General features: G+C 40.6%; 2 protein-coding genes across 4 annotated transcripts; both read left to right on the top strand.

Moving 5' to 3' along the window:
• Positions 1-534: 534 nt before the first annotated feature.
• Positions 535-13,222, top strand: LOC107795698 (oligoribonuclease). Of its 3 annotated transcripts, none has more exons than XM_016618377.2 (9): positions 535-715; positions 5,677-5,825; positions 6,067-6,192; positions 10,733-10,809; positions 11,215-11,296; positions 11,419-11,474; positions 12,383-12,469; positions 12,675-12,765; positions 12,973-13,222. In XM_016618377.2, the coding sequence occupies exons 2-9, from the start codon at positions 5,714-5,716 to the stop codon at positions 13,092-13,094; spliced, it is 753 nt and encodes a 250-aa protein (XP_016473863.1). In that variant the 5' UTR covers positions 535-715; positions 5,677-5,713; the 3' UTR covers positions 13,095-13,222. The 3 variants fall into 3 exon arrangements, with proteins under 3 accessions (XP_016473863.1, XP_016473864.1, XP_016473865.1); XM_016618378.2 differs by having other exon boundaries at positions 5,685-5,825; XM_016618379.2 differs by lacking the exons at positions 11,215-11,296; positions 11,419-11,474.
• Positions 13,223-15,027: 1,805 nt separating this feature from the next.
• LOC142170797 (uncharacterized) lies at positions 15,028-16,104 on the top strand. The gene is made up of 2 exons (XM_075233477.1): positions 15,028-15,164; positions 15,239-16,104. Exons 1-2 carry the CDS (start codon positions 15,125-15,127, stop codon positions 15,748-15,750), a joined length of 552 nt encoding a protein of 183 aa, XP_075089578.1. The 5' UTR covers positions 15,028-15,124; the 3' UTR covers positions 15,751-16,104.
• The last annotated feature ends 6,633 nt before the right edge of the window (positions 16,105-22,737 follow it).

Consider the following 22,737-nt stretch of genomic DNA (forward strand, 5'->3'; position numbering starts at 1 on the left):
ATTGATGCCGAGCATGGATGTCAATTGTCACTACCACTAACCATCATTTACAATCGTCGCCACCAACCATCATTACCATAGTAATCACCGATCACCGCTATCAACCACCACTATATATAGCCATCGCTGTAATCAATCACCATAAAACACCACCGTAACTACTACTGTCGTCCACCATCTACTACCCATAATCATCACTGTCAACCAACACACCACCATGGGGTGGACATAAAATCCGAAAAATCGAATTCTGAACCGGACCGAATTAATTCGGTACTTCGGTTAATTCGGTACTACTTCGGTATAAATATTTCTGTTATTCGGTATTTCGGTACGGTCTTCGGTATTGAGGTTTCGATATTTTGGTATACCGAAATGCCGAAGTATTAGGCTTAATAGTTTATCCCAATTTCCAAATAGTCTAGGACAGCCCAACACAAAGATAATACTGCTGAGCCCAAACCCTTAGGCCCAAGTCCAACCCCACTTAGACTAACGATAGAAAATTAGGAATTAACATACCTTTTCAATTTATCACCTCTCTCAATTCTCTAAAGCTCTGCCGCTGACCCGCTGTGACCTGTGAGTTCTAGTTCGAGCCTTCGACCGCCGATTGTGCGACAGAGACCTCGGCGACGACGACTTCTCTCCTCGGCGACGGCGACTTCTCAGTTCTCTCATCGGCGACTAACCTTCATTGTTCAATCTTCAACAGGTTTACAGCTTCTCGCCTTCTTCATTCTTTAACGTCTTTATTTTTTCTTGAAATTTTAATAGTGATTTTACCGCCCTTGTAAGTTGTAAGCAGCAGTTGAGGTGTTTAAATTTTGATAGTGGTTTCCTTAGTAAGAAGTAATATAAGGCGACTTTCTGTCTTTCTCTCTAATGGACTAGACGTCTTGAATATTTTCAATTATGTTTGTTGTTTGGCAAGTGTATCATGTTTGGTTGATCTGCTGTAGTTTGCTATTTTATGTGTTTGGTAATGTGGTATTAAGTTTGTTCAAGCTTTTCTAATGTAGCAACAACACTGTTCAAGCTTCTCAAGAGCTGCTTTTCTAATGTAGTAACAGCACTATCTCAGTGTACCGAACCAATCATTTGGTTGGACTGTTAGTTGCTCTTTATGGTTCAACAGAATCAACACTGAAACTGCTTTTCTTGAGAGGATACCGAAAATCAGAAACTGAAAAAATGAGGTCTCAAAGCAGCTCTTGAACTGTACAGTAAGGTTTCAAAGCAAAAGTGGTCTATGAAATGAGGTCTCAAAGCAAAAGAGCCAAATACTACAAAACGTCAGTGTTGTTAATTTGTTATTGTACAACTTTCCAGTTTCTTATCTTTTTCGAAGACTTCCAACTACATTGATGTAGTTAATTAATTGTAGTTACATATTCCTCTTTTATTATTGCATCATATCCCAACACAATGCTGTTACTACATTTTAGAAGCTTGAACAGCTTGATCGAAGTAAGATTTAGCTCAAGGAGAGACGTTTCACGTTAGGCATAATCTTGATTCTTGGGAGATTTGAAAGACTTTGGTATGATACCGAAACCGTACCGAACCAAATAAGAAAATACCGAACCGTACCGAACTACTTTGGTATGGTATTTGGTACGCACAATTGATATACCGAATACCGAAGTACCGAACCATAGTTATTAAATACCGAACCGAAGTACCGAACGCCCACCCCACCATCTACTACCCAGTCGGCACCCATAACCGCCACTGTTAGCCATCATCACCACCAACTACCATATAATTTTGAAAAAATATTTTCTTAATATAGTATTTACTATTTGATTTGAATTTATACTTATTAATTTTTAAATAAAGACAATATTTACACATTTCAGATGTAAAGAAACCAATAAGTCTTAATTATTCAGTATTCACCTCTGAATATTCAGATGTGCATTCACATTCAAACGTTTTAATCTTAATAAAAATAAATGAGGCCTATGTACGGCTATTTGTGCAATTGCCCCCACTTAAACCCACAAGTAAAAGCATGATACAGAGGCCCAACACGCAATCAAATTGAAACGAGAATAATTGGTGCGACGGAGATCTTGAGTCTTCTTCCTTGGGTCATAGTGCTCAAGTATTCAAGCTTCTTCCGACGAAGAAGCTCTGCCTTTGCTCTACTGCTATACCCGACCGGTGAGCTCTGCCTTATTCTTCCTTTATTTGTATGAATCCTCACTAAAATTTGCATACTGAAACCAAGTATTTACAACAATTCTCCAGTCTCGAGTGCAAGACCGTATTACCTCTGCTGTGTCAATCGAGGACTTTACTTCTCTTTCTGTTTCTCAACTGAAAACCTCAATATTAGTAGTCTAAAAAAGGAATATTATATCAACAGACAATAGTAGTCTGAAAAAGAGAAATATTTTGCATTCTGAAAACAAGGCTAAAGATTTGGAAGCTAGTGCAAATAATTCTTCTTCTTTCCTGTTTTTGCCACAATGAATTAGACTAATGAGAAAAAGTAGAAAAAAATAAAAGAAACTAAACAGTAACACATAGGAAGAAGAATCAGCATCGAAGAGAAACAAAGTAAGCAAGTTAAACTTAAACATTAGATAAATAATTAGCTATGTTTAAACTTTAACAGCTTGTTTGGATGGTTGTTACCTATTGTATTGTATCGTATTGCTACTTTAAATACAATATTTGTTTTGATTGTTACTTAAATTTTATTGTATCATATAGTTTAAATCCCTTGTTACGTAACGACGAAAAATGCCACTTTATGGAACGACCGATTTGGTGTGGTCACGTCGTTTTCTTATTTTTTCTCTTTTCTTACCCTCTTTTATTATTAAATAATTCTATTTTATCATTTACCATACCTTTTTATAATAATATTACCTCGTATCTTACTTTTATTTATAATATTGCAAGTTTATTCTTCATATTGTTGGTGCATGACACCATGAAACGACGGCAAACGATACTATATATACAAACATTGTATACATCAAAACGATACAGTACAATACAACATACTATACAATACATTATGAAATGATACATAACAACCATCCAAACAAGCTGTAAACAAATGCTGTCAGGGGCGGATTCATAGCCTAGATTATGGTGCACGTGAACCATGGCCCCTCCACCAAATTAGATATATTATGTACATATTTCCTAGAATAGATCTAATTTTAGCAATTGGCCCCCATGCTCCAAAATGGCTAAATGGTGCACTTGATAAGATGCTAGGTTATTTATCCAGAGGAATAGAGATCTATTCTCACTTAATACTTTTTTTTTCCCTTTCTTTATCTCCTTCCTTTAGTTTCGAACCCAAGCCCCATTCCCCACTATCAGTCCTTCCTAAACTCATTCCCGATACTTCTTATTCTCCCTAATCCCATTTTGTACCAAAGCCCCAATTTTGGTTGTGTCTCTCTCTCATGCTCTAGAACCCTTGTTCTCAAGAAGATTTTGCTCTCAGACTCACACTTGTTTGTTTTAAGTGACTTCTCTCTTTGGTTTTGTTTCTAAAAAGGGTCCTTTATTCTAGAAGTTTCAGTATTAACTCATATACTATGATATAGTTGCACCTGGCAGGACATTTATTTGTTCTCACTAGACGTAGTGGTGCACCCATGTTCATGAAATCCTAGATCCGCCTCTGAATGCTGTGAGGGAGAATCGAACCGTAATATTCTCCAATGTAGGACCTTTATATCCCATCTCAAAACCAAAGCACCCATCAGTCTTTTTGGATTGTGAGTGCTAGCTGACCCGTTATATATCACTTTTAACATTTTTCTAAATAAATGTAGTTTGAGTCAGGGTCAATGGGTGCTCGAGTACCCACCACACTATGTGGATTCACCCCTAAACAAAAATGTGACTACGGGAGTGCGTAAATTCGAACAAACTAGAATAACACCTTCGTGTACATAGAAGGAGGGGAAGATCTAAAAAGCAACGTAATAAGGAGTATTCTATGTTAAGAGAGAGGTTGTTTATACCATATGTACCCGATTTCTTCGTCTAAAGGAAAATTGCTAAGTTTGTGTTAAGGGGTTGTTGGAGTTGTTTATTCTATTTTGTTTTTCATTTTTTAGTTGTAAGTTTTTGCGATGGGTGAATTTAGATATATGCATAGTAAGTAGCAGTTGTTACAAGAAGAATGAAGTTGAAATGAGTTCAGACTACATATAACAAATTATAATGTATAAAGTCTGTCTTCCAGGGAAATGACACGAGAGATGAAGATGTAACACACAAAATCGAAGTAGGATAATTAAAATGGAGAAATGTCATTGGAATGTTATCTATAAGAAGGTAAACATTATAGTGGAAGACCAGTTTTAGAGAACCCGTTGCCAGACCAACAATATTATGTAAGAGTAAGTGTTGAGTCTTGCATATTTTCAAGATGAGTGTTATAAAAATACGTATAAGAAGATGAGTATGCAGCCATAATAATAAGACAAATAAAAAGTGATCAAATTACAGAAGGTTCAAGTAGTACACTTAGAGGACAGATGAGAACATCTTAGAGATGGTATTAGCATGTCAATATCAGGCTAAATGCTGATTCTATGATGATTGAGAGTGTTGAAAGTCAGTAGAATCAATAAAATAATATATTTAAATATGTCTAAGTTCTTGGAGTGACTCAAGAAAATTGTACAGATTATTCTAGAATCATTTGTATTTAATTGTATGATATTACCTGCCTTGTTAGATGTAGAAGACAACTAGTTATCATATTGTTAGTACATGAGGAGGTCTTCTTGTACATTGTTTTTTCACTCAAGACAAGGCAAGTTCTCTCATTTGTTTGCTTTTTCACATGGTATCAAAGTGTCCTGATCTTGGTAGAAACCTGAGTGGCTTTCGTCTATCAGTGCTGACCTTTTGTCGCCTGCCCAGTTAAAGCTTTCTTCTTTTCTTTCTTCTTTCAGTGACCTTTTTAGTGGCAAAACTCTTCTTTGCTGTGACCATTTCAATACTTGCACTTCCGCTTCCTTTTCGATGACCGCCCAGTGACCCTCGCCTCTTTTCTAGTGATTGTCTCGTGTGACCGTGCCTCTTTCAGTTGTCTGCTCTGGAGGCATCCTTAATGACATGATTTTATAGCCACAAAAGTGTTTTGACATGTTTAAGACCACAAGTTATAGTCTTTTTTTCCCTTTAAACTCCTGCATAGTCGAACATGTTCACATAAACTGAAATGAAGGTAGTATAACTGAACCCAACTAGTTCTGCGATAGAGCTTGTTGGTGTTGATATATTTGCAATTGGCACAGGGGGTGACTATTCTTCCTTCCTTCCAATGAGAAACTCTTTCATTCCACTTGATGCCCTTAACTGGTCGCAAACATTCAAGGAAAAGCAACATTTAAGTGTTTCTATCTAAGAGATCTGACCTTTTTTTTACCCCTTAATTAACTCTTGAGAAGATGATGATAAGGAAAAATTATTTTACATTTTACCATTATCTTGTGCGCTCTCTGATGCAACTTCTAGTGCTGATTGCTACTGGGCGTAGATTGGTCTGTGATTCTTGAAAGTTGAACCTCTCTCTTATGTTGTAATACTCGATCCCGGAGAAGTTACTAATCTCTTTGTTTTCTATCTTTTCATTCTTAGTGAATGAAAATTATTCATGTATCACTAACATCATCCATCTGTCAGTTGCGCAGGAGCTTAATGACCAAGGACTTTGATAGAGATGTATCAAATCTCAAATGCCTTTTCATTGCTAAATTTGGATGTTGAAGATAGCCAGGATGAAACCCGAACTGATATTACTAATGGGGCCACCGGTAGAGTAAACAGAAAAGGTCAGAAAGAAACAGATCATTTTATCTAAACTCTAAATAAATATGCAGCTAATCTTTAAGTGGAGAACCATAGAGGGGAGGGCCCATTATTCACCGAGTTCTGAACCGTGTGCCATTGGCCCTGGGGGATTTCTCAGCTAAAAATAATAATAATGCAGCTCATCCTTAATCCTTAGCCTTCCTTTTGAAACCGTAGCTATAGCTTCTGTTTGCGAGAAATGACAATTTATGAACTACGCAGGTAAAGGGAAAGACAAATATGGCAGCCCAGGAGAGATGGAAGTACTTGAACATGAAAAAGGGGATCAGAAGTCAGTTTCAGCAGAGTACAAATTGCCTCTTGTATGGATTGACCTGGAGATGACCGGTAATCAATAGGTTATGATGTTTTCGAAATGTGCCTGGGTCTTTAACCTTATGCATTGAACCACATCATTCTTATTGCTTTTTCTCACTATATTATCTGTCATAAAGTCCATCACTATGTATACACTGCTGTGGAATGATATGTGCTGGCTATCCCTTTAAGGGTTTAGACTTTAGAGTGTCCTTGAATTGCTTATTGGCTGTCCAATTATATTGGTTTGACTTTTCCCAATGGGCTGATGCTACCAGAGTCCTCTTAAGGTCTTTCCTTCCCTGGGCTGTGTAACTTATGCTACGGAGGCCTCCTCCATATACCGTCATTAACAAACTCATCCTCCCATTTATTGATTTAAAGAAGAGTCTCTAAGCTTCTTTCTATTTTGTTTTCCAGAGGCTGCTTTAAATTCTGAGTGTCAAAAATCAACTATTCAGTTCCTAGTGCTGACAGTCAGAGACTCATCTTCCATCCTATCGTCCAGGTTTGTCGTCCAGCTATAGCCTCCTCTCCCTCATTCTGTACGTGGGTGTCCAGTAGTAGTTTACTTCGATTGTTATCTGGAAACGTCTCTAGGTTGCTTCCTACCCCCCTTACCTTAATCCTCTTATCCTACTACAAGTGACCTCCAAAAGAAATTTAGGAAGTGGAATAACTAGATTGTGCTAACATATTCATTTCCACGTATACCTTCCATTTCTCCAGCTTGCATGTTGACCTTTCCTTTCTAGTCCTATTCCTACTATTAAGCCAGGACGTCTTGGATAAGGTCATCCGTCAACCATCTATGGTCATCTTTCTTTATGAGTGACTAAGATAGCCATGAGCCAAAATATTGCTATGTATACAGAGCATATAATTTTGAAACTTTTACTTCTATATATACTGCTGTGCTTAAAAGATATGTACCACCGGTAGCTTATCGTCTTTGCTGTCTGTGATTAGTCGAGAAGGTTAGAAATGATACTTCTGCTCTCCTTCACTCCCAAAATTTAATAGAACTATCTATATTTCGATTTCAAGAAACTTCTGATGTTTACTTGATCTCCCCTTCCCCCTTATTTTGACTCGCTGTTGAGTCTAGTATAACCCTTAATTCTGTTGCTCTGAACCTATTGTTATATGTTCCTTTCTTTGGGGATTGCTAACTGTACCCACTTTTAAAAAGAAGTCCAAAAATCTATACCCACTGTTAGATGCTCCAATCAATCATAATGTTTTCCCAAATCTTTTTCCCTAAAAAAATCCCTAAACTATACTGAGTCCAATTCTCCACCTTTACCCCAAAAAGAAGATCCTATCAACCACTAAATTATCATTATCCTTCTATTGGTGGATACTTTATACAAGATTACTTGATGTTAAAAAGCTGAGATTAATTGCTTTAGAAGAGAGACAACGTATTGTAGGATGAGACGCCCACAATTTCAAAGTGGCCTGTAAAATTGCTAGGGGAGAAACTGTGGGGAGGCTACAAAGCTACTGGACTGTGTAATCAAGCATATTGTCAGAGAGGTAGGCCCAGGATTTGAAGGCGACAGAGGCCACCACGTGGCATGTGCCTTATAAAAGAATGTAACTGAGATCACCAAGCTCATTTGGATAATACTTGATCAATGTCATTATAACTGAATAAAGATAACTACTGCTCCCTCCGTTTCAAATTAAATGAGGTACTTTCCTTTTTAGTCTGTTCCAAAATAAATGACACACTTCTAAATTTGGAAATAATTCAACTTTAAACTCTTCATTTTACTCATTTTACCCTTAATGAGAAGTTTTTATAACCACACAAATGTCATGGCCCCACAAAGCTTTTACCCATAAGCTTTTAAGACCACAAGTTTCAAAAGTCTTCTTCTTTTTTCTTAAATTCCGTGTCGAGTCAAACTACCCCATCTAAATTGAAACGGAGGGAGTAAATGAATTTAGTCGGCTTCAAGCTTGTCATTATAAGAAGCAAGTTACTACTTACAAAATTGTTAAGCTTCTAAAGTTGCAAACTGATGCCATCCGCCTAAGCCTTGGTGAGCAGAGTTACTTATTACTTGTGCCGGTGGGAGGTAGTAGGTACCCTGTGGAATAGTCGAGGTACGTTTAAGCTGGCCCGGACACCGTCATAATAAAAAGAACAAGTTACTACTCATTCATCAAAACGATTGTTAAGCTCCCGAAGTTGCAACTTAATTATACTACAAAAGAGCTCAACATGTAAGTGATGTGAATAAATAACACTAGAAGGTTTATGCGTAGACTTTTTAGGAATATAGATTTTGTCCATCTTGAGCACCCAAATATCATGTTTATCACAAAATAAGGAGCCTTCATCCATTGGAGATACCAATATGTTGTCTCTCATCAATTGCAACATTTTCTTACTACAGTTAAGAACTACCATGGCGTGGAAATCCATAAAGATGTGCTCAGTTCGTTCAACTTCACCAACACTTTCAGCAATGACTGTGTTTATGGAAGCGCGAGTGATTCTTTCATAAAGCACTAGTTTTAAGGCTTGGCTAGAGGTTTGCTCTACATCTTGGTGAAGTAAAATTTCCACAATAGGTGTTTCAACAAAATGCTAGATTTGTCAAAATCAATGCCAATCAATTCAAATTGCTTTTGACAAGCAATCTAAGAATAAAAGAAGTGATGGCTGAATTCGTTTAAATGCCTCAATTAATGTGGCAAGGTTACTCTTGAGATTTGGATAATTTTTTGAGGTCACGATGAAAGTGCATCTTCGAAAAATAAAGGCTTTTTTTCTTGGAATTTGGAATGACTCGAAAGAAGGCTTCTGGATGTGGATAGTGTTACATAAAAAATCCTAAAAAAATAATATGATGATGTCGCCAAAAATTCAAAAGGAAATTGTGAGTGCTTGTGCACAAGAAACAATGAAAGTTATAATTGATGGCTTCGATGGATATTATTTTGAGATATTAGTTGACAAGTCTTAAGACATCTCGCACCATGAACAAATGGCCCTTTGCTATAGTTGACAAAAAAGACGAAGTTAATGCGCAAGTTATTGGTTATGCTTATATCAGAGATATATCGGCGTCTCTGAAAGAAGTAATTTATTTTTTGCTTTTGAATCACTTATTAAGTCCATCTAAAATCCGTGGACATGACTATGATGGAGCTAGTAACATGTAGGGAGAGATGTATGGTCTTAAAGCTTTGATTTTGCACTACATTCCATCATCATATTGAATTTACTGTTTTGCTCATCAATTAAAATTACCGTTTGTAATTGTTGCTAAAAGACATTTGCATGTGAATAATTTCTTTGCTATATTTGCTAACATGTTAAATGTGGTTGAAGCATCTTTTGAGCGTAAAGATCTACTTGGGGATCATATTTTAGAACATTTGATAACTTTATTGTTTTACTTTCATCTATCTATCATTCATGTGCTTGAGGTGAATGTGAGGGTTCTAATCCAAATGATAGATTGCAAGCAGAATATTTATTGAATTTGTTTTCTCATTTTACTTAATGTTGAAAGTGTTGGTGATGTCGAATGAGCTGAGTGTATCTTTACAGAGAAAAGAGCAATACATTGTCAAATAGCATGGTATTTTGACCTTATTAAGGAAAAGGTTACTAGTGATGAGAGAAAGAGAATTTTTGATGGATGAAGTCTCCTCATTTTGTGATAAACATGATATTTTAGCGTCCAAGATGGACGAATTCAATAAGTCGAAGCGTAGACCTTTACTGTAACATATTCAAATCACTTACGTATTGAGCTCTTTTGTGTTGTAACTGATTTGCAACTTCAAGCTTCACAATTGTTTTGATGTTGTGAGCAACAACTTGCTTCCCGTTATGACAAGCTTGAATCCGGCTAATTCATTTGCTAAATTTGACGAGGAGAGAATAGTAACATTGGCCTATCCAGCTGAGTTTGGTGAATTGAAGCTTCGAGATCTCGATTACTAACTTGATACTTTCATAATGCACGTGAGACGTGGTGACCCTATGTTCTATGATCTGAAGGAGTTGTTTGGCAAAAGCATTTGTTAAAACAAACCTTGTGGAGAATAGTTGGGTCTCGTCGGGCGAAACTTAGTTTCGGCAAGAACTTTCGGCGGCAGACTGGTGGTATGAGTTAGGGAGAGAGAAGTTGAGTTTGGAATTGGGGCAAGGGTATCTAAGTTCTATCGTGGAGAGAGAAGTGGGTTTGGTGCTTTTTAAGGGAGAAACTTCATCAAAAGAAGAAGGGGGGGGGGGGGGTAGAAGAAAAAGCAAAAAAAAAAAGAAAAGAAGAATCTGAACTGAAATTTCTTTAAGTTGGGAATCAAACCCAGGTCACCAAATACGAGCAGAAATGAGCAAGCTGACCAATGCACCCATCCAATGTTTGTGTATCGGGGTGCGGGTGACCCCCCCGCCCCAGCGAAGGTTCGCCTGGGCACATATACTGCTCTAGAAAACTTTTGCATGTCTCAAATGCACCAAGGACAGTAGCATTGCACATCTCCTAAGTCATAATCTCGAAGATGAAAAGCACACCATGACTTTGTTTTGCTTCCAATGTAGGTTTGAATATTGAAGTTGATAGGATATTGGAGATTGCTTGTGTAGTTACAGATGGAAATTTGACGAATTCAATTGAGGTATTCATACACTGCAACTCTGATTTTGTTATGTTATTAACATCATCGTCTTTTTAAGTTTGTATATTCCCCCTTTCAAAAACAGTGGTTTTCTTTGAGCTTGTGGTTAATCAGGAAAAAGGGAAGTAATGGTCAAATGATACATAACACAAAACTGTTTTGTGCGAGTAACTTAAATTAATATATACAGTACTTGCATTATAATCCAAATTGAATGCTGAAGAATTCCCAGTGCTTCGGTGCTCTTTGGATGACACTGATCCTACTGCTGCATAATATGGAAAACTTGTGACCTTTTCAGCCAGTACAATTTTGCCATATGACAGCATTTCTTGTGCATCTGTGAATCACTTCATATATCCTCCTGGTTCTAAAGCAGAAAGTATTTTATGTTTCCAAAAACAGGGTCCGGATTTGGTTATAAATCAACCTAAGGAGTGTCTAGACAAAATGGGTGAATGGTGTCAAGAGCATCATGCAGCTAGTGGTGAGCTGCTTTTCCTCTATCAGCATCATTCTGCATTTTAGGCAGCTATATTTAGAATAAAGTTACTTTTTCAGTATTGTCAAAACACCTTTTTAGTTCAAGATAATCTTACTTTCATTTAGGTTTGACTGAGAGGGTGCTTAAGAGTACGGTCACTGAAGAAGAAGCTGAGAAACAGGTAGGTCTAGCCTTTTGTCTTAAATGTACAACAGTGAGATTCCAGAATTGGGAAGATAAATGACAAAAATATTTACAGTGTAATCACACATCTGATTCTACTTGTTCTTTTTTTCCCTTGAACTGGTTGCATATAATATTGTACCGAAAGCTGAAAAAAGAGGTAAGTAGAGGAATGGACCCATTTCTGAGTATCCCACCATAGTGCCTTTTAAACCACCCCCCCCCCCCCTTTGGTGTACGACAGGTCTCTCTCACCTCATAAAGGACTCTTGAGGATATGGTCAATAAATTGAAAACATAGACCGGATCCTAAAGAGTAAACTCGTTTATGCGCATCAAGATATTGAGGGGTTGTGAATGCTCTTGAAAGAGTGGCGCTTCCAGAACGCGAACGCAAGAGGTGCATGCCTGTTGTCAGCTCGTGTATGTTTTGGTCTATGTACTTTTCTCTTACGGTACTGTTCTGGACAATAACTTCATGTGATACTGAACCTCAAATTTTCTAAATCCTGTTCTTTCATGTGCTCGTTTTTGGATAAATCCTTGCCTACTAGATGTTGAAAATTAGCAATTACTTTTACAGTGGCTATGTCCTCACATTGAAATTGGTCCACATTGAAATTGTTCCTTAAGGTGAATACCGTTTTCAATTTTTCCCACTCCACAAGGCAAAAAATATAGTTTCAAGTTGAAGAGTTGTAACCACATCAATACCTTTCGTTTCCTCTGCCTTTTTTTTTTCTTCTTTCTGCTGCAAATTTTATTGCCTCCTCGTGTTGATTTATTACTATTTCATTCTAAGCTTTTCCGATGAATCTTTGGGATAGAGCATGATTGAGAATTTGAGATGCATGGCAATTGCTATGTGGTCCATTATTGTTCTTATGTTTTGCTTGCATTATGTAGGTTATTGAATTTGTCAAGAGAAACATTGGCACATATACACCATTACTAGCAGGAAATTCAGTCTACGTGGATTTTCAATTTTTGAAGGTATGGTTATGTTAGTATAAATCTATAGACGTATCATTTTGAGGTATCTCATCTACAAGTAAATGGACATGTGATTACTATATATTTCTTGCTTCATGGCTACTTAGTCGAGCATTTTTCAGTGTTTCTAGACAGTTTCCGTCGATTGGCCTTTTAAATTAAAGCTGGTTGCTAAATTGTTTTCATTCTATTTATATCTGTGCAGAAATACATGCCGAATCTGGCTAGTCTTTTTTCACATGTACTAGTTGATGTCAGCAGTGTCAAGGCATTGTGTGTTCGTTGGTTTCCAAGAGGTAAAACCAGTACAACATTTTGAGGTTTATCATGTCTACTTTAAAGTATCCCTCAATGAGTGGGGTGGTTAAGGGGGCGGACGGCTAGGTATTCTATTTTTTATTACAACATTCAGTGCCAAGCTGCTAGCATATTGTATTCTGATACAATAGGCTGACATCTAATTGTTGAGTGTTGCATGTTTTATTTTCCTGCCTTTTCATTAGATAGCAAAAAGGCTCCTAAAAAGGAATGCAAGCATAGAGCTATGGATGACATTAAGGAGAGCATAGCAGAACTCAAATACTTCAAGGAACACATATTCAAGGCCTCCAAGTCTAATAAGTGAGTTCGTTAGGGGTGTTACTTCTGGTCCCACAGTTTGGTATTGCCTGCAGTGGAAAGTGGTGAAGGTCTCTTGTTGTATGTGAAGTATGAAACATTGTGCTTAACAATAAAGGTTTTTCTTACTTACTATTTCAGCAAGCAATTCTGTTTACCGAAAAACGGATAACAACTGAATTTATACACGGTTCTTAGGATACGTGATACAACTTGACACAAATTGAAAAAAAAAAATATATTAATACTGAAATCAACCGTAAAAGAAATAAATGCAAATCGGACGAATCAATTAGCCTTGGCCCTCGAGTCAGATCACTCTCAAACCAAGTGGAGATTCTGCTAGTATATGAACAGAGTAACAAAATATTGAAAGCTGAAAGAGAAAAGTATATAGCTTTGTATTACGTGAATTGTCCTCCATTCTACAAATGATCACGCCCCCTTTATATAGTAGGGAAGTCCTACTTTTAATATAATTCTAAATATAATAAAGAATCACATGATAAGTTAATTAATTGGTCTCTCCTTGATATGCGTCGCGATTTTCGTTGAGATTGCGGATATTTCGGTTTTTTGTTTTTTTTTGGGCTTGATAAGTTTTTCTCGGTCTCGTTCGATCTCGATCTTGGCCGATCTCGATCTTGATCGGTCTCTATTTTACTCGATCTCGATCTTGACCGATCTCGATCTTGATCGGTCTCTGGGTCACGAGCTTGGCAACCTAACTTCGCATCATGGCTCGATATTACACGAGGTTGAACCTTGGTTTATCATGTTCCAGTCTCGATTAGTCATACGAAGGGCAAACTCGGTTTTGACCGTATACAGATAGTCCCCTCGTTTCTCGGAAAGAAGATGGCGATAAACGATATGAATTTCCGAACTCCGACTCGATGGGTAATGATGTCAGCGACGAGCCAATTATGACGTATACGATGAAACGTCCCGTCAGTCCAGTTACCAAGGCATTAAATGCCTGCCAGTTGCTGGTCGGCCATTACCAGTTCCGAACCGTTGCCAGCAACCTATAAGAACCTTATCTTTTCTCATTCAAACTTTACACTCAAAGTTCTTTCTACTCTTGCTTCTTCCTTAGAAAATCCCTTTGCTTCATATTTTTCACATCCAAATTTCTAGAACTCTAATCAAACTGCATACCATCCTAATTCTCTTTTCCCTTCTTCATCAATGGCGAAAACCTCCAAAACCGTGCCGCAAAAAGAGTCCGCTTCTTTATCAAGACCCGCCGGTGTTGAGGATGCGGTGGAGCCCCACCGTGAGGAATTTGTTCCGGTAGGGTGCCTAACCGTCATCGACTTTAAGGTCGAAAAAGCCTCCTCGGTACCAGGTCGATGTGAGCCGGTCTCGAGGTACATGTCCTCAATTACCGAGAAAATCCTCGACAAAGTTAAAAAGGAATGCAACTAGGACAAAAAGCATGTGGTAGTCCCATCGCCCGAGGAATCGATTAATACCCACGTGGAGGGGTTCCTAAGTGTGTACACTTACCTCTTTACGTTGGGTCCCTTAGATCCTGTCATCGTCGCCTTCTGCAAGAGATACGACGTGACCCTCGGCTAGATCCATCCTTCTTTTTGGAGAATAGTGATTCTCCTTCGATTCTTCTCAAGCAAAATCGAGGGGTGTCTTTTCACATTCGATCACCTTATGTGCCTTTACAGTCCCCGACTCTGTCGAGGAGGGCTGATCAAGCTTGCTCGCCGAGCCAACAAAGCCCCGTTCTCGAGCATAGACGAGGCTCGTGACCGAGGTTGGATGGGCCGATTTGTCCGAATAAGGACTTCGGACCTGATCCCTGCTAAAGACATGCCGTTTCCTGAGAAATGGAACATGAATCGTGAGTAGTATTTCCCTTCGAACGTTCTATTTTGCTGTTTTACTTTTCATTTTCTTTCCTTATCTACTTTTGTTTTTGGTGTTACAGTTGTGGCCCAGATGCCGGAACCGATTCCGGAACTCAAGCAATGGGTCGAGGGCCTTGTGTCGTAGAGACCATACTTCGAGCGTGCTTGGATGGAGTTATCAAAGGGTCGATGGGAGGCCCACAGTCATGGTAAGTTTCTCTCTTGGAACGATTATCATTCGATCTTCTTCTCTTGCTTACTCCCCTTTTTTTTTCTTTTGTAGGCCCCGGGAAGGATGTTGCAATTAGGCCCCCATCTGGTGACGAAGAAGTCCTTCCATCTGCTCCGAAGCAAGCCAAAGAGAAGAAGAGAAAAGGGGCTCCGAGTTCCCCGAGCTCAGAAAAGAAAAAACCGGCGAGGAAGTCTCGCAAGCCTAAGGGGGACACCGGTGCTATGCCTTCGGACTTGATCCGCCGATTAAAGGATGAGCCCGAAGAAGGAGAAAAGGAAGATAATTCCAAATTAGTGGCCCGTGTGCGGGCTAATGTTTTGATACAAAAGTTCTCTGAATCGGCGGAGGTTGATGAGGGAGCTTTGGCCGAAGTTCCTGAACCAGAAAGAGTCGAGGCCACTCCGTCCCAAACTGAGATGGTCAAGAGAGAGACCGAGGATGAGGCTTCCCGAGCAGCAAAAGATGTCTCGAGGGACGAGCTCAGGATGGTCGATATTTCTGGATCCCCTCAGATTTCGGACGCTATGATCCGTGAGGCCAATATGTTGGAAGGTCGCTCTTAAGAGGGTATTCATGGGGCGACTGATATCCATGGCTTTTTGGATGGGTTCGAGTCCGTTGCTTTAGAGGATGTCACCGGATTTGGCGGTTTACCGATACCGAAGAAAGTACTATCATCGGGGGCTATCGGGTCTTCACCGAGCCTAAAACTGATGGACCGATTCCCGACTCCGAGTGTTAACCCCGACCGCAGGCGGAATATAGTGCTTTCTGTCCCGGAGGATGCCCAGTTTTTCTCCTTCCCCGTGGGGATTGCTAGCTACCTTAGATCCTTGATCACCGTGGAAGACTAAGCCATGATGAACGCGGTAGGAGCCGCTTGCCTTTTCAATGAGTCCCAACATGCACTAAATCGGGTAACTTCGAGGGTCCCTATATTATTTCTTTTATACTTGGAGTTGTAGATAATTCTAACATCTTTTTCCTTGTTTGCAGGCTTCTGTATTGCATCACAAGGCTTTCCTCCGAATCCGCGAGGAGCACGGGGCTGAGGTTCGGGACCTCACTGAGAAAAATGACACCTACAAGCTTCTTAGTGAAAAGCTTCAGGCCGATTTAGTAACGGCTTAGGATGAGCATGCCGAGATAGCCGAGCAGGTATTTCGAGTGCTTCACGATAGTGAATACAAATCAGAGATAACCACTAATGATCCGGTTCTGTAGGTCCGACAGAGACTCGAACAAATCAGACGGCTCCAGACGCAGGTGGATGCGATACATGCCGAGGCGGAAGAATTCAAAAAGAACATGGACATCCTAGCCTCGAAAAAGGAAACTATCCAAGCGCAATTGGAGTCGGCCGAGACCCAGCTCCAAGCTGCAAAATAGAAGGCCTCGATGCAGGTCGAGAAGATCAAGGATCTTCAGTCTCAGTTGAATTTGGCCGTTTCTGATAAGGCAAGCTTGGCCAACAAACTCGAAGTGGCCAGATCTGAGGTGGACGTGGCCAGATCCGAGGTGACCGTGGCCAACACAAACGCTGATGCTAAAGTGGCCCAGTTTAGGGTCGACGTCGAGGCCATCCAGGCCAAGGCCAATGGCATGGTGGATCATGCAAAATGGCAAGCTCGAAGGGAAACCCTCGAGGGAGTTCATGCCCAAGGTTTCGATATTATGGTTGAGATCGAAAATGCCAAAGTAGAGGAAGCCAGGGCCTGGAGGCTGGTCTTCCCCGAGGAAGACTCCGAGAGCTCGAGTGAATCCGAAGATGGAGAAAATCTCGAGGATGGAGATGCAACCTCCGATGAAGACCAAGACATTTAGGATTTTTTGTTTATCTTTTGCATTTTTTCTGAGGCCGTTTTTGGCCGTTGTAAATATTTGTATTAGGTCGATTTGGCCTTTGTAAAAAACTATTGTATATAAATATAAGGCTTTTCTTTCCCTTTCGGCTCTCATACTTTTCCTTTGCTTTGTCATTTGTATTTACAAAGGTTGAAAATGCCTTAGCATGAAATAAGGTTGTGTTCGAGGGTTCAAACAAACCTTGCTTTTACTGCCTTTCTAGGTTAAGCCGTTATTGGGGTTCGATGTTACCAAAGTTTTCCCCCGAAAACATCTTAAGTTTAATACTTTTGCCGAGGGTAGCCTTTAGAACAGGTTGTGAAAGAATTTTCTCTTATTCGAAGGCATATTTTTTTTTACGGATTTCGGACGTCTCCAAACCGTGTTAAATTGGCCGTAGCCTTTTAGTTCGGGAGCTACCCATTGGGCTTGTTTTCCCATTTTATCCGAGCTTGCCCGAGATAATAGTCCCCGAGTGTGGTGGCCGTGACCTTTAGAAATCGGAGAGTTGCCTATTAGGTCTTTTGCTCCCGAGGCCCGATGACTTGGGCTGTTTGAGTCAGACGACAGTCCCCGAGTGAGGGAGCGATCGTTCGTATTCTGGTTGAGTATTGCCCTTGGGCTCGGAAGTACGAAGCTTTTTAAGAGATGTAAAGAGAGAAGATTTAAAGAAATGTTTGTAAAGTATAAGATGTTTGTAAGGAAGGTACTTCTCTTTATTCTAGATCAAAACATGGCTCGAGCAATCTACGTGGGCACGGTTCGTTTTGACCGTTTGACCCTTACAATAAACTTTATCTATCGAGACCCTCCCTTTATGAAGTAGTTTCCTCGCTAGAGTTGTTATTCGAAGATAACGAATGTCTGATGGTAGCCCCCCCAGTATTCGAGGTTGATTGTAAAGAAACCTCGGATATTGTTGAATGGATCTTCGATGCTGATTCATAATCGGGCTTGATTCTAAGTTAGCACGATTCATTGTTGCCTCGTCAAAAACCTCGCCAAAAAAACCCATTTGGGACAAAATTGGTCTGAGGGAAAAAGAGTGCAACACGTGCTTTCATATCTAAAAATCTATCGTCGTTTCTTCTCGACCACCTGCAAGTGTTAATCTGAAATAGAAAAGGAAATGGAAAAGGGGCGTACCTTAGCAATAGTACCGTTTTAGGTGAGATATGTTTCAATTTCTCGGTAGTTGTTCCCCATTCATCGTTCCGAGCTTGTAGGACCCTTTTTCGCTGACATCGAGAATTTGGTACGGTCCTTCCCAATTTGGATTCAATTTTCCTTCATTGGGATTTCAGGTGTTGAGGGTGACTTTTCTTAGCACTAAGTCCCCGATGTTAAAATATCAAAGATTGGCTCTTCGATTGTAGTATCTCTCAATCCGCTGCTTTTGGGCGGCCAATCGGACGAGGGCGGTTTCACGCCTTTCATCCAATAGTTCTAGGCTCGTATTCATGGACTCGTTATTTGATTCCTTTATTGCATATCAGAACCGAATACTCGGTTCTATGAATGGGGTAGCCCTGGTACTGGACTTCGATGTTGTGCGGTATGCCCAAAGAACTTCGGACAGAATTTCCTTCCACTTCCCTTTGGCTCCGGTTAGCTTCTTCTTAAGATTTTGGATGACGGTTTTGTTGGTCGATTCGGCTTGTCCGTTCCTGCTAGGATAATAAGGTGTTGATAGGATTCTTTTGATCTTATGATCTTCGAGGAATTTGGTCACTTTGCTGCCGATGAACTGTTTCCCGTTATCACACACAATTTCGGATGGCATCCCGAATCGATATATGATGTGATCCCAAATGAAGTCGATGACTTCCTTCTCCCTAACTTTCTCGAAAGCATGTGCTTCAACCCACTTAGAAAAATAATCAGTCATAAATAAACTAAATTGAGCTTTACCTGGTGCCCATGGAAGAGGGGCAATGATGTCCATTCCCCACTTCATGAATGGCCATGGTGACAAGACCGAATGGAGCAGTTCCCTGGGTTGGTGAATCATTGATGCATGCCTTTGGCATTTGTCACATTTTCGAACAAACTCTTTCGTATCTTTTCCATGTCGATCCAGTAATAACCAACTCTAATTACCTTTTTAACCAATGAATCAGCACCGGAGTGATTTCCGCAAGTACCCCCGTGAACTTCCCTTAGAACATACTCGGTGTCTCCTGGTCCCAAACATATTGCTAATGGACCATCGAACATTCTTCTGAACAAGGTTCCATCTTCGGACAAGGTGAATCGTGTTGCCTTCATGCGCAGGGCCCTCGATTCTTTCGGATCTGAGGGAAGCTTTCCGGTTTTCAAATACTCTATGTATTTATTTCTCCAATCCTATGTCAAGCTTGTGGAATTTATCTCGGCGTGGCCTTCTTCGACTACTGACTTTATGAGTTGCACGACGGCCCCCGAATTGAGCTCGTTGTCCTCGACCGATGACCATAAGTTTGCGAGGGCATCAACTTTACTATTCTGATCTCGAGGCACATATTGCAAAGTCCACTCGTTGAATCGATGCAAAGTTACTTGTAACTTATCTAGGTATCTCTGCATTCGTTCTTCCCTAACTTCGAAGGTTCCGTTAACCTGATTCACCACGAGGAGGGAGTCGCATTTGGCTTCGATCACCTCCGTTCCCAAGCCTTTGGCTAGTTCGAGACCTGCGATCATGGCCTCATATTTGGCCTCATTGTTAGTCAATTTCACAATTCTAATAGATTGTCTAACCACGTTACCTATGGGTGGTTTTAGTACGATGCCGAGTTCGGACCCTTTTGCGTTCGAGGCACCGTCCGTGAAGAGGGTCCAGATTCCCGAGGACGTACCCGAGTTTATCAATAGTTCTCTTTCGACCTCGGGTACTAGGGCCGACGTGAAGTCAGCTACGAGATCTGCCAAAATTTGAGACTTAATTGCTGTTCGGGGTCGATATTCAATATCATACCCGCTGATTTCTACGGCCTATTTGGCCAACCGTCCCGAAAGCTCGGGTTTATGCAAAATATTTTGAAGTGGATAAGTTGTTACAATACATATGGGGTGACTTTGAAAGTGTGGTTTTAGTTTCCTAGAGGCGCTTATTAAAGCGAGCGCCAATTTTTCTAGGTGGGGATATCTAGTTTCGGCCTCACCTAAGGTCCGACTGACACAATAAATAGGAAATTGCGTACCTCGTTCTTCTAGGACTAGGACTCCACTTACCGCTACCTTCGATACTGCCAAATACAAGTAAAGCTGTTCATATGCCCTCAACGTGTGAAGCAGTGGCGGGCTTGATAAGTACCGTTTAAGCTCTTCCAAGGCATGCTGGCATTCCGGGGTCCATGTGAAGTTATTTTTCTTCTTTAGCAAAGAGAAAAATCGGTGGCCCTTATCGGAGGACCTCGAGATGAATCGCCCCAGGGCGGCCATGCGCCCTTTTAACCTCTGCACGACCTTTACACTGTCTATTACCGTGATGCCATCGATAGCTTTGATTTTGTCTGGATTAATCTCGATTCCTCGGTTGGATACCATCAATCCGAGAAATTTGCCTGACCCGACCCCGAATGCGCATTTTTCCTGGTTCAACTTCATGTTGTATTTCTTCAATATACTGAGGGTGTCCTGCAAGTGCTTCAAATGGTCCTCTGCTTGTAGGGACTTAACTAGCATGTCATCAATGTAAACTTTCATAGATTTCCCTATTTGTTCTTCGAATATCCGATTTACTAGGCGTTGATAAGTGGCACCCGTATTTTTAATCCAAATGGAATTACATTATAGCAGTAGGTACCATATTTAGTGATGAACGAGGTCTTTTCCTGATCACACGGGTTCATCTGTATTTAGTTGTACCCGGAATAGGCATCGAGAAAACTGAGGATCTCGTGGCCGGCCGTGGCATCGATCATGCGATCGATATTAGGCAAAGGAAATGAATCCTTGGGGCATGCTTTATTTAGATCTTTGTAATCTACACACATTCTAAACTTGTTTCCTTTCTTAGGGACTACTACTACGTTTGCTAACCATTCAGGGTATTTTACTTCATGGATGGACCCTATTTTAAGAAGCTTGGTTACCTCGTCTTTGACGAAAGCATGTTTGATCTCAGACTGGGGTCTTCTTTTTTGATTCACCGGATGGAACTTCGGGTCCAAGCTTAGTTTATGGGTGGCGATTTCCCGTGGGATCCTTGTCATGTCGAGATGCGACCAAGCGAAACAATCCATGTTAGCTATAAGAAATTGAATAAGCTTTTTCCTGAGCTCGGGATTTAGCTTGGTGCCCAGGTATACCTTTTGTTCGGGGAGATGTTCGATTAGTATGATTTGCTCTAGCTCTTCGACCGTTGACTTGGTAGCGTCGGAGTCATCGGGGACTATGAAGGATCGAGGGACCCCATAATCATCATCTTCGTGAGTCCCCTGCTTCTCTAGTTGGGTCGAGGCTGGCGTTTGTGATTGCTATTTGGCCTCCTATTTTCCCTTCGAATTTGACCTCTTCATTGATGAGAGTGACGATATCGGAATCACTTCTTCAACGACAAACATTTCCTTTGCGGCGGGTTGCTCCCCATATATTGTTTTGATTCCCTATGGTGTTGGGAATTTTAGAACTTGGTGAAGGGTCGAGAGCACTGCTCTCATGTTGTGGATACATGGTCTCCCGAACAAGGCGTTATATCTCATGTCGCCCTCGATCTTCGTCTCTTGGATGGTCCCGGCCATGTTTACTGGCAAAGTTATCTCGCCCTTAGTAGTTTCACATGCCATGTTGAATCCATTTAGAACTAGGGCCGCGGGCACAACCCGGTCCTGTAGGCCGAGATGTTCTACGACCCTCGATCGAATAATATTGGCCGAACTACCTGGATCAATTAACACACGTTTAACTTGAGTCTTATTCATGAGTACAAATATTACCAGCGCATCGTTATGGGGCCGCATGATTCCTTATGTGTCTTCGTCGTTGAAGGACAAGGTTCCTTTCGGTACGTAATCTTGAGCCCGAGATCGCTTCTCCCTTATGATCGACACCTTAGTGCGTTTTAACACTGGCCCTTGGGTAACATCGATCCCTCCCACAATCATGTGAATAACGTATTGCGGTTCTTCTTGCGCGTTTTGTCTATTGAACTCTCTGTTTTTGAAATGATTCTTGGCCCGATCACTTAGAAACTCCCGAAGGTTCCCTTCATTGAATAACCGGGCTACTTCTTCTCTCAACTGCATGCAATCTTCCGTTCTGTGGCCATGGGTGCCATGATACTTGCATACTTGATTGGGATTTCTCTGGGCTGGATCGGTTTGCAGAGGTCGAGGCCATTTAGTATCCTTGATACGTCCGATAGCCGATACGATGGAGTATGCATCAACATTGAAGTTATATTCCGACAATCGCGGTGCTTCCTTAGGTCCGGTATGCCTGTCGGAACCATTCTTGCTCATGAGCCCTCGAGAGCTCTGGCCTCGATCATTTCTCCTTTCACCTCGTACGATGTTGTGCCCAGGTCCGTTGCCCCTACGATCTCTATTATACGGCTGGTATCGATCCCTGTTCAACCTTGATTCTCGATCGACGTCCCTTTTGGTAACGGACCCAGAAGGAGCCCTCATATGGTCGTCTTCGACTCTAATTTTCGATTGATATCGATTATGTATATCGGCCCAGGTAACAGCCGGGTACTCAATCAAGTTTCGCTTCAACTG

Source organism: Nicotiana tabacum, chromosome 2, assembly GCF_000715075.1.
Source record: "Nicotiana tabacum cultivar K326 chromosome 2, ASM71507v2, whole genome shotgun sequence".
NCBI classification, from domain to species: Eukaryota; Viridiplantae; Streptophyta; class Magnoliopsida; order Solanales; family Solanaceae; genus Nicotiana; species Nicotiana tabacum.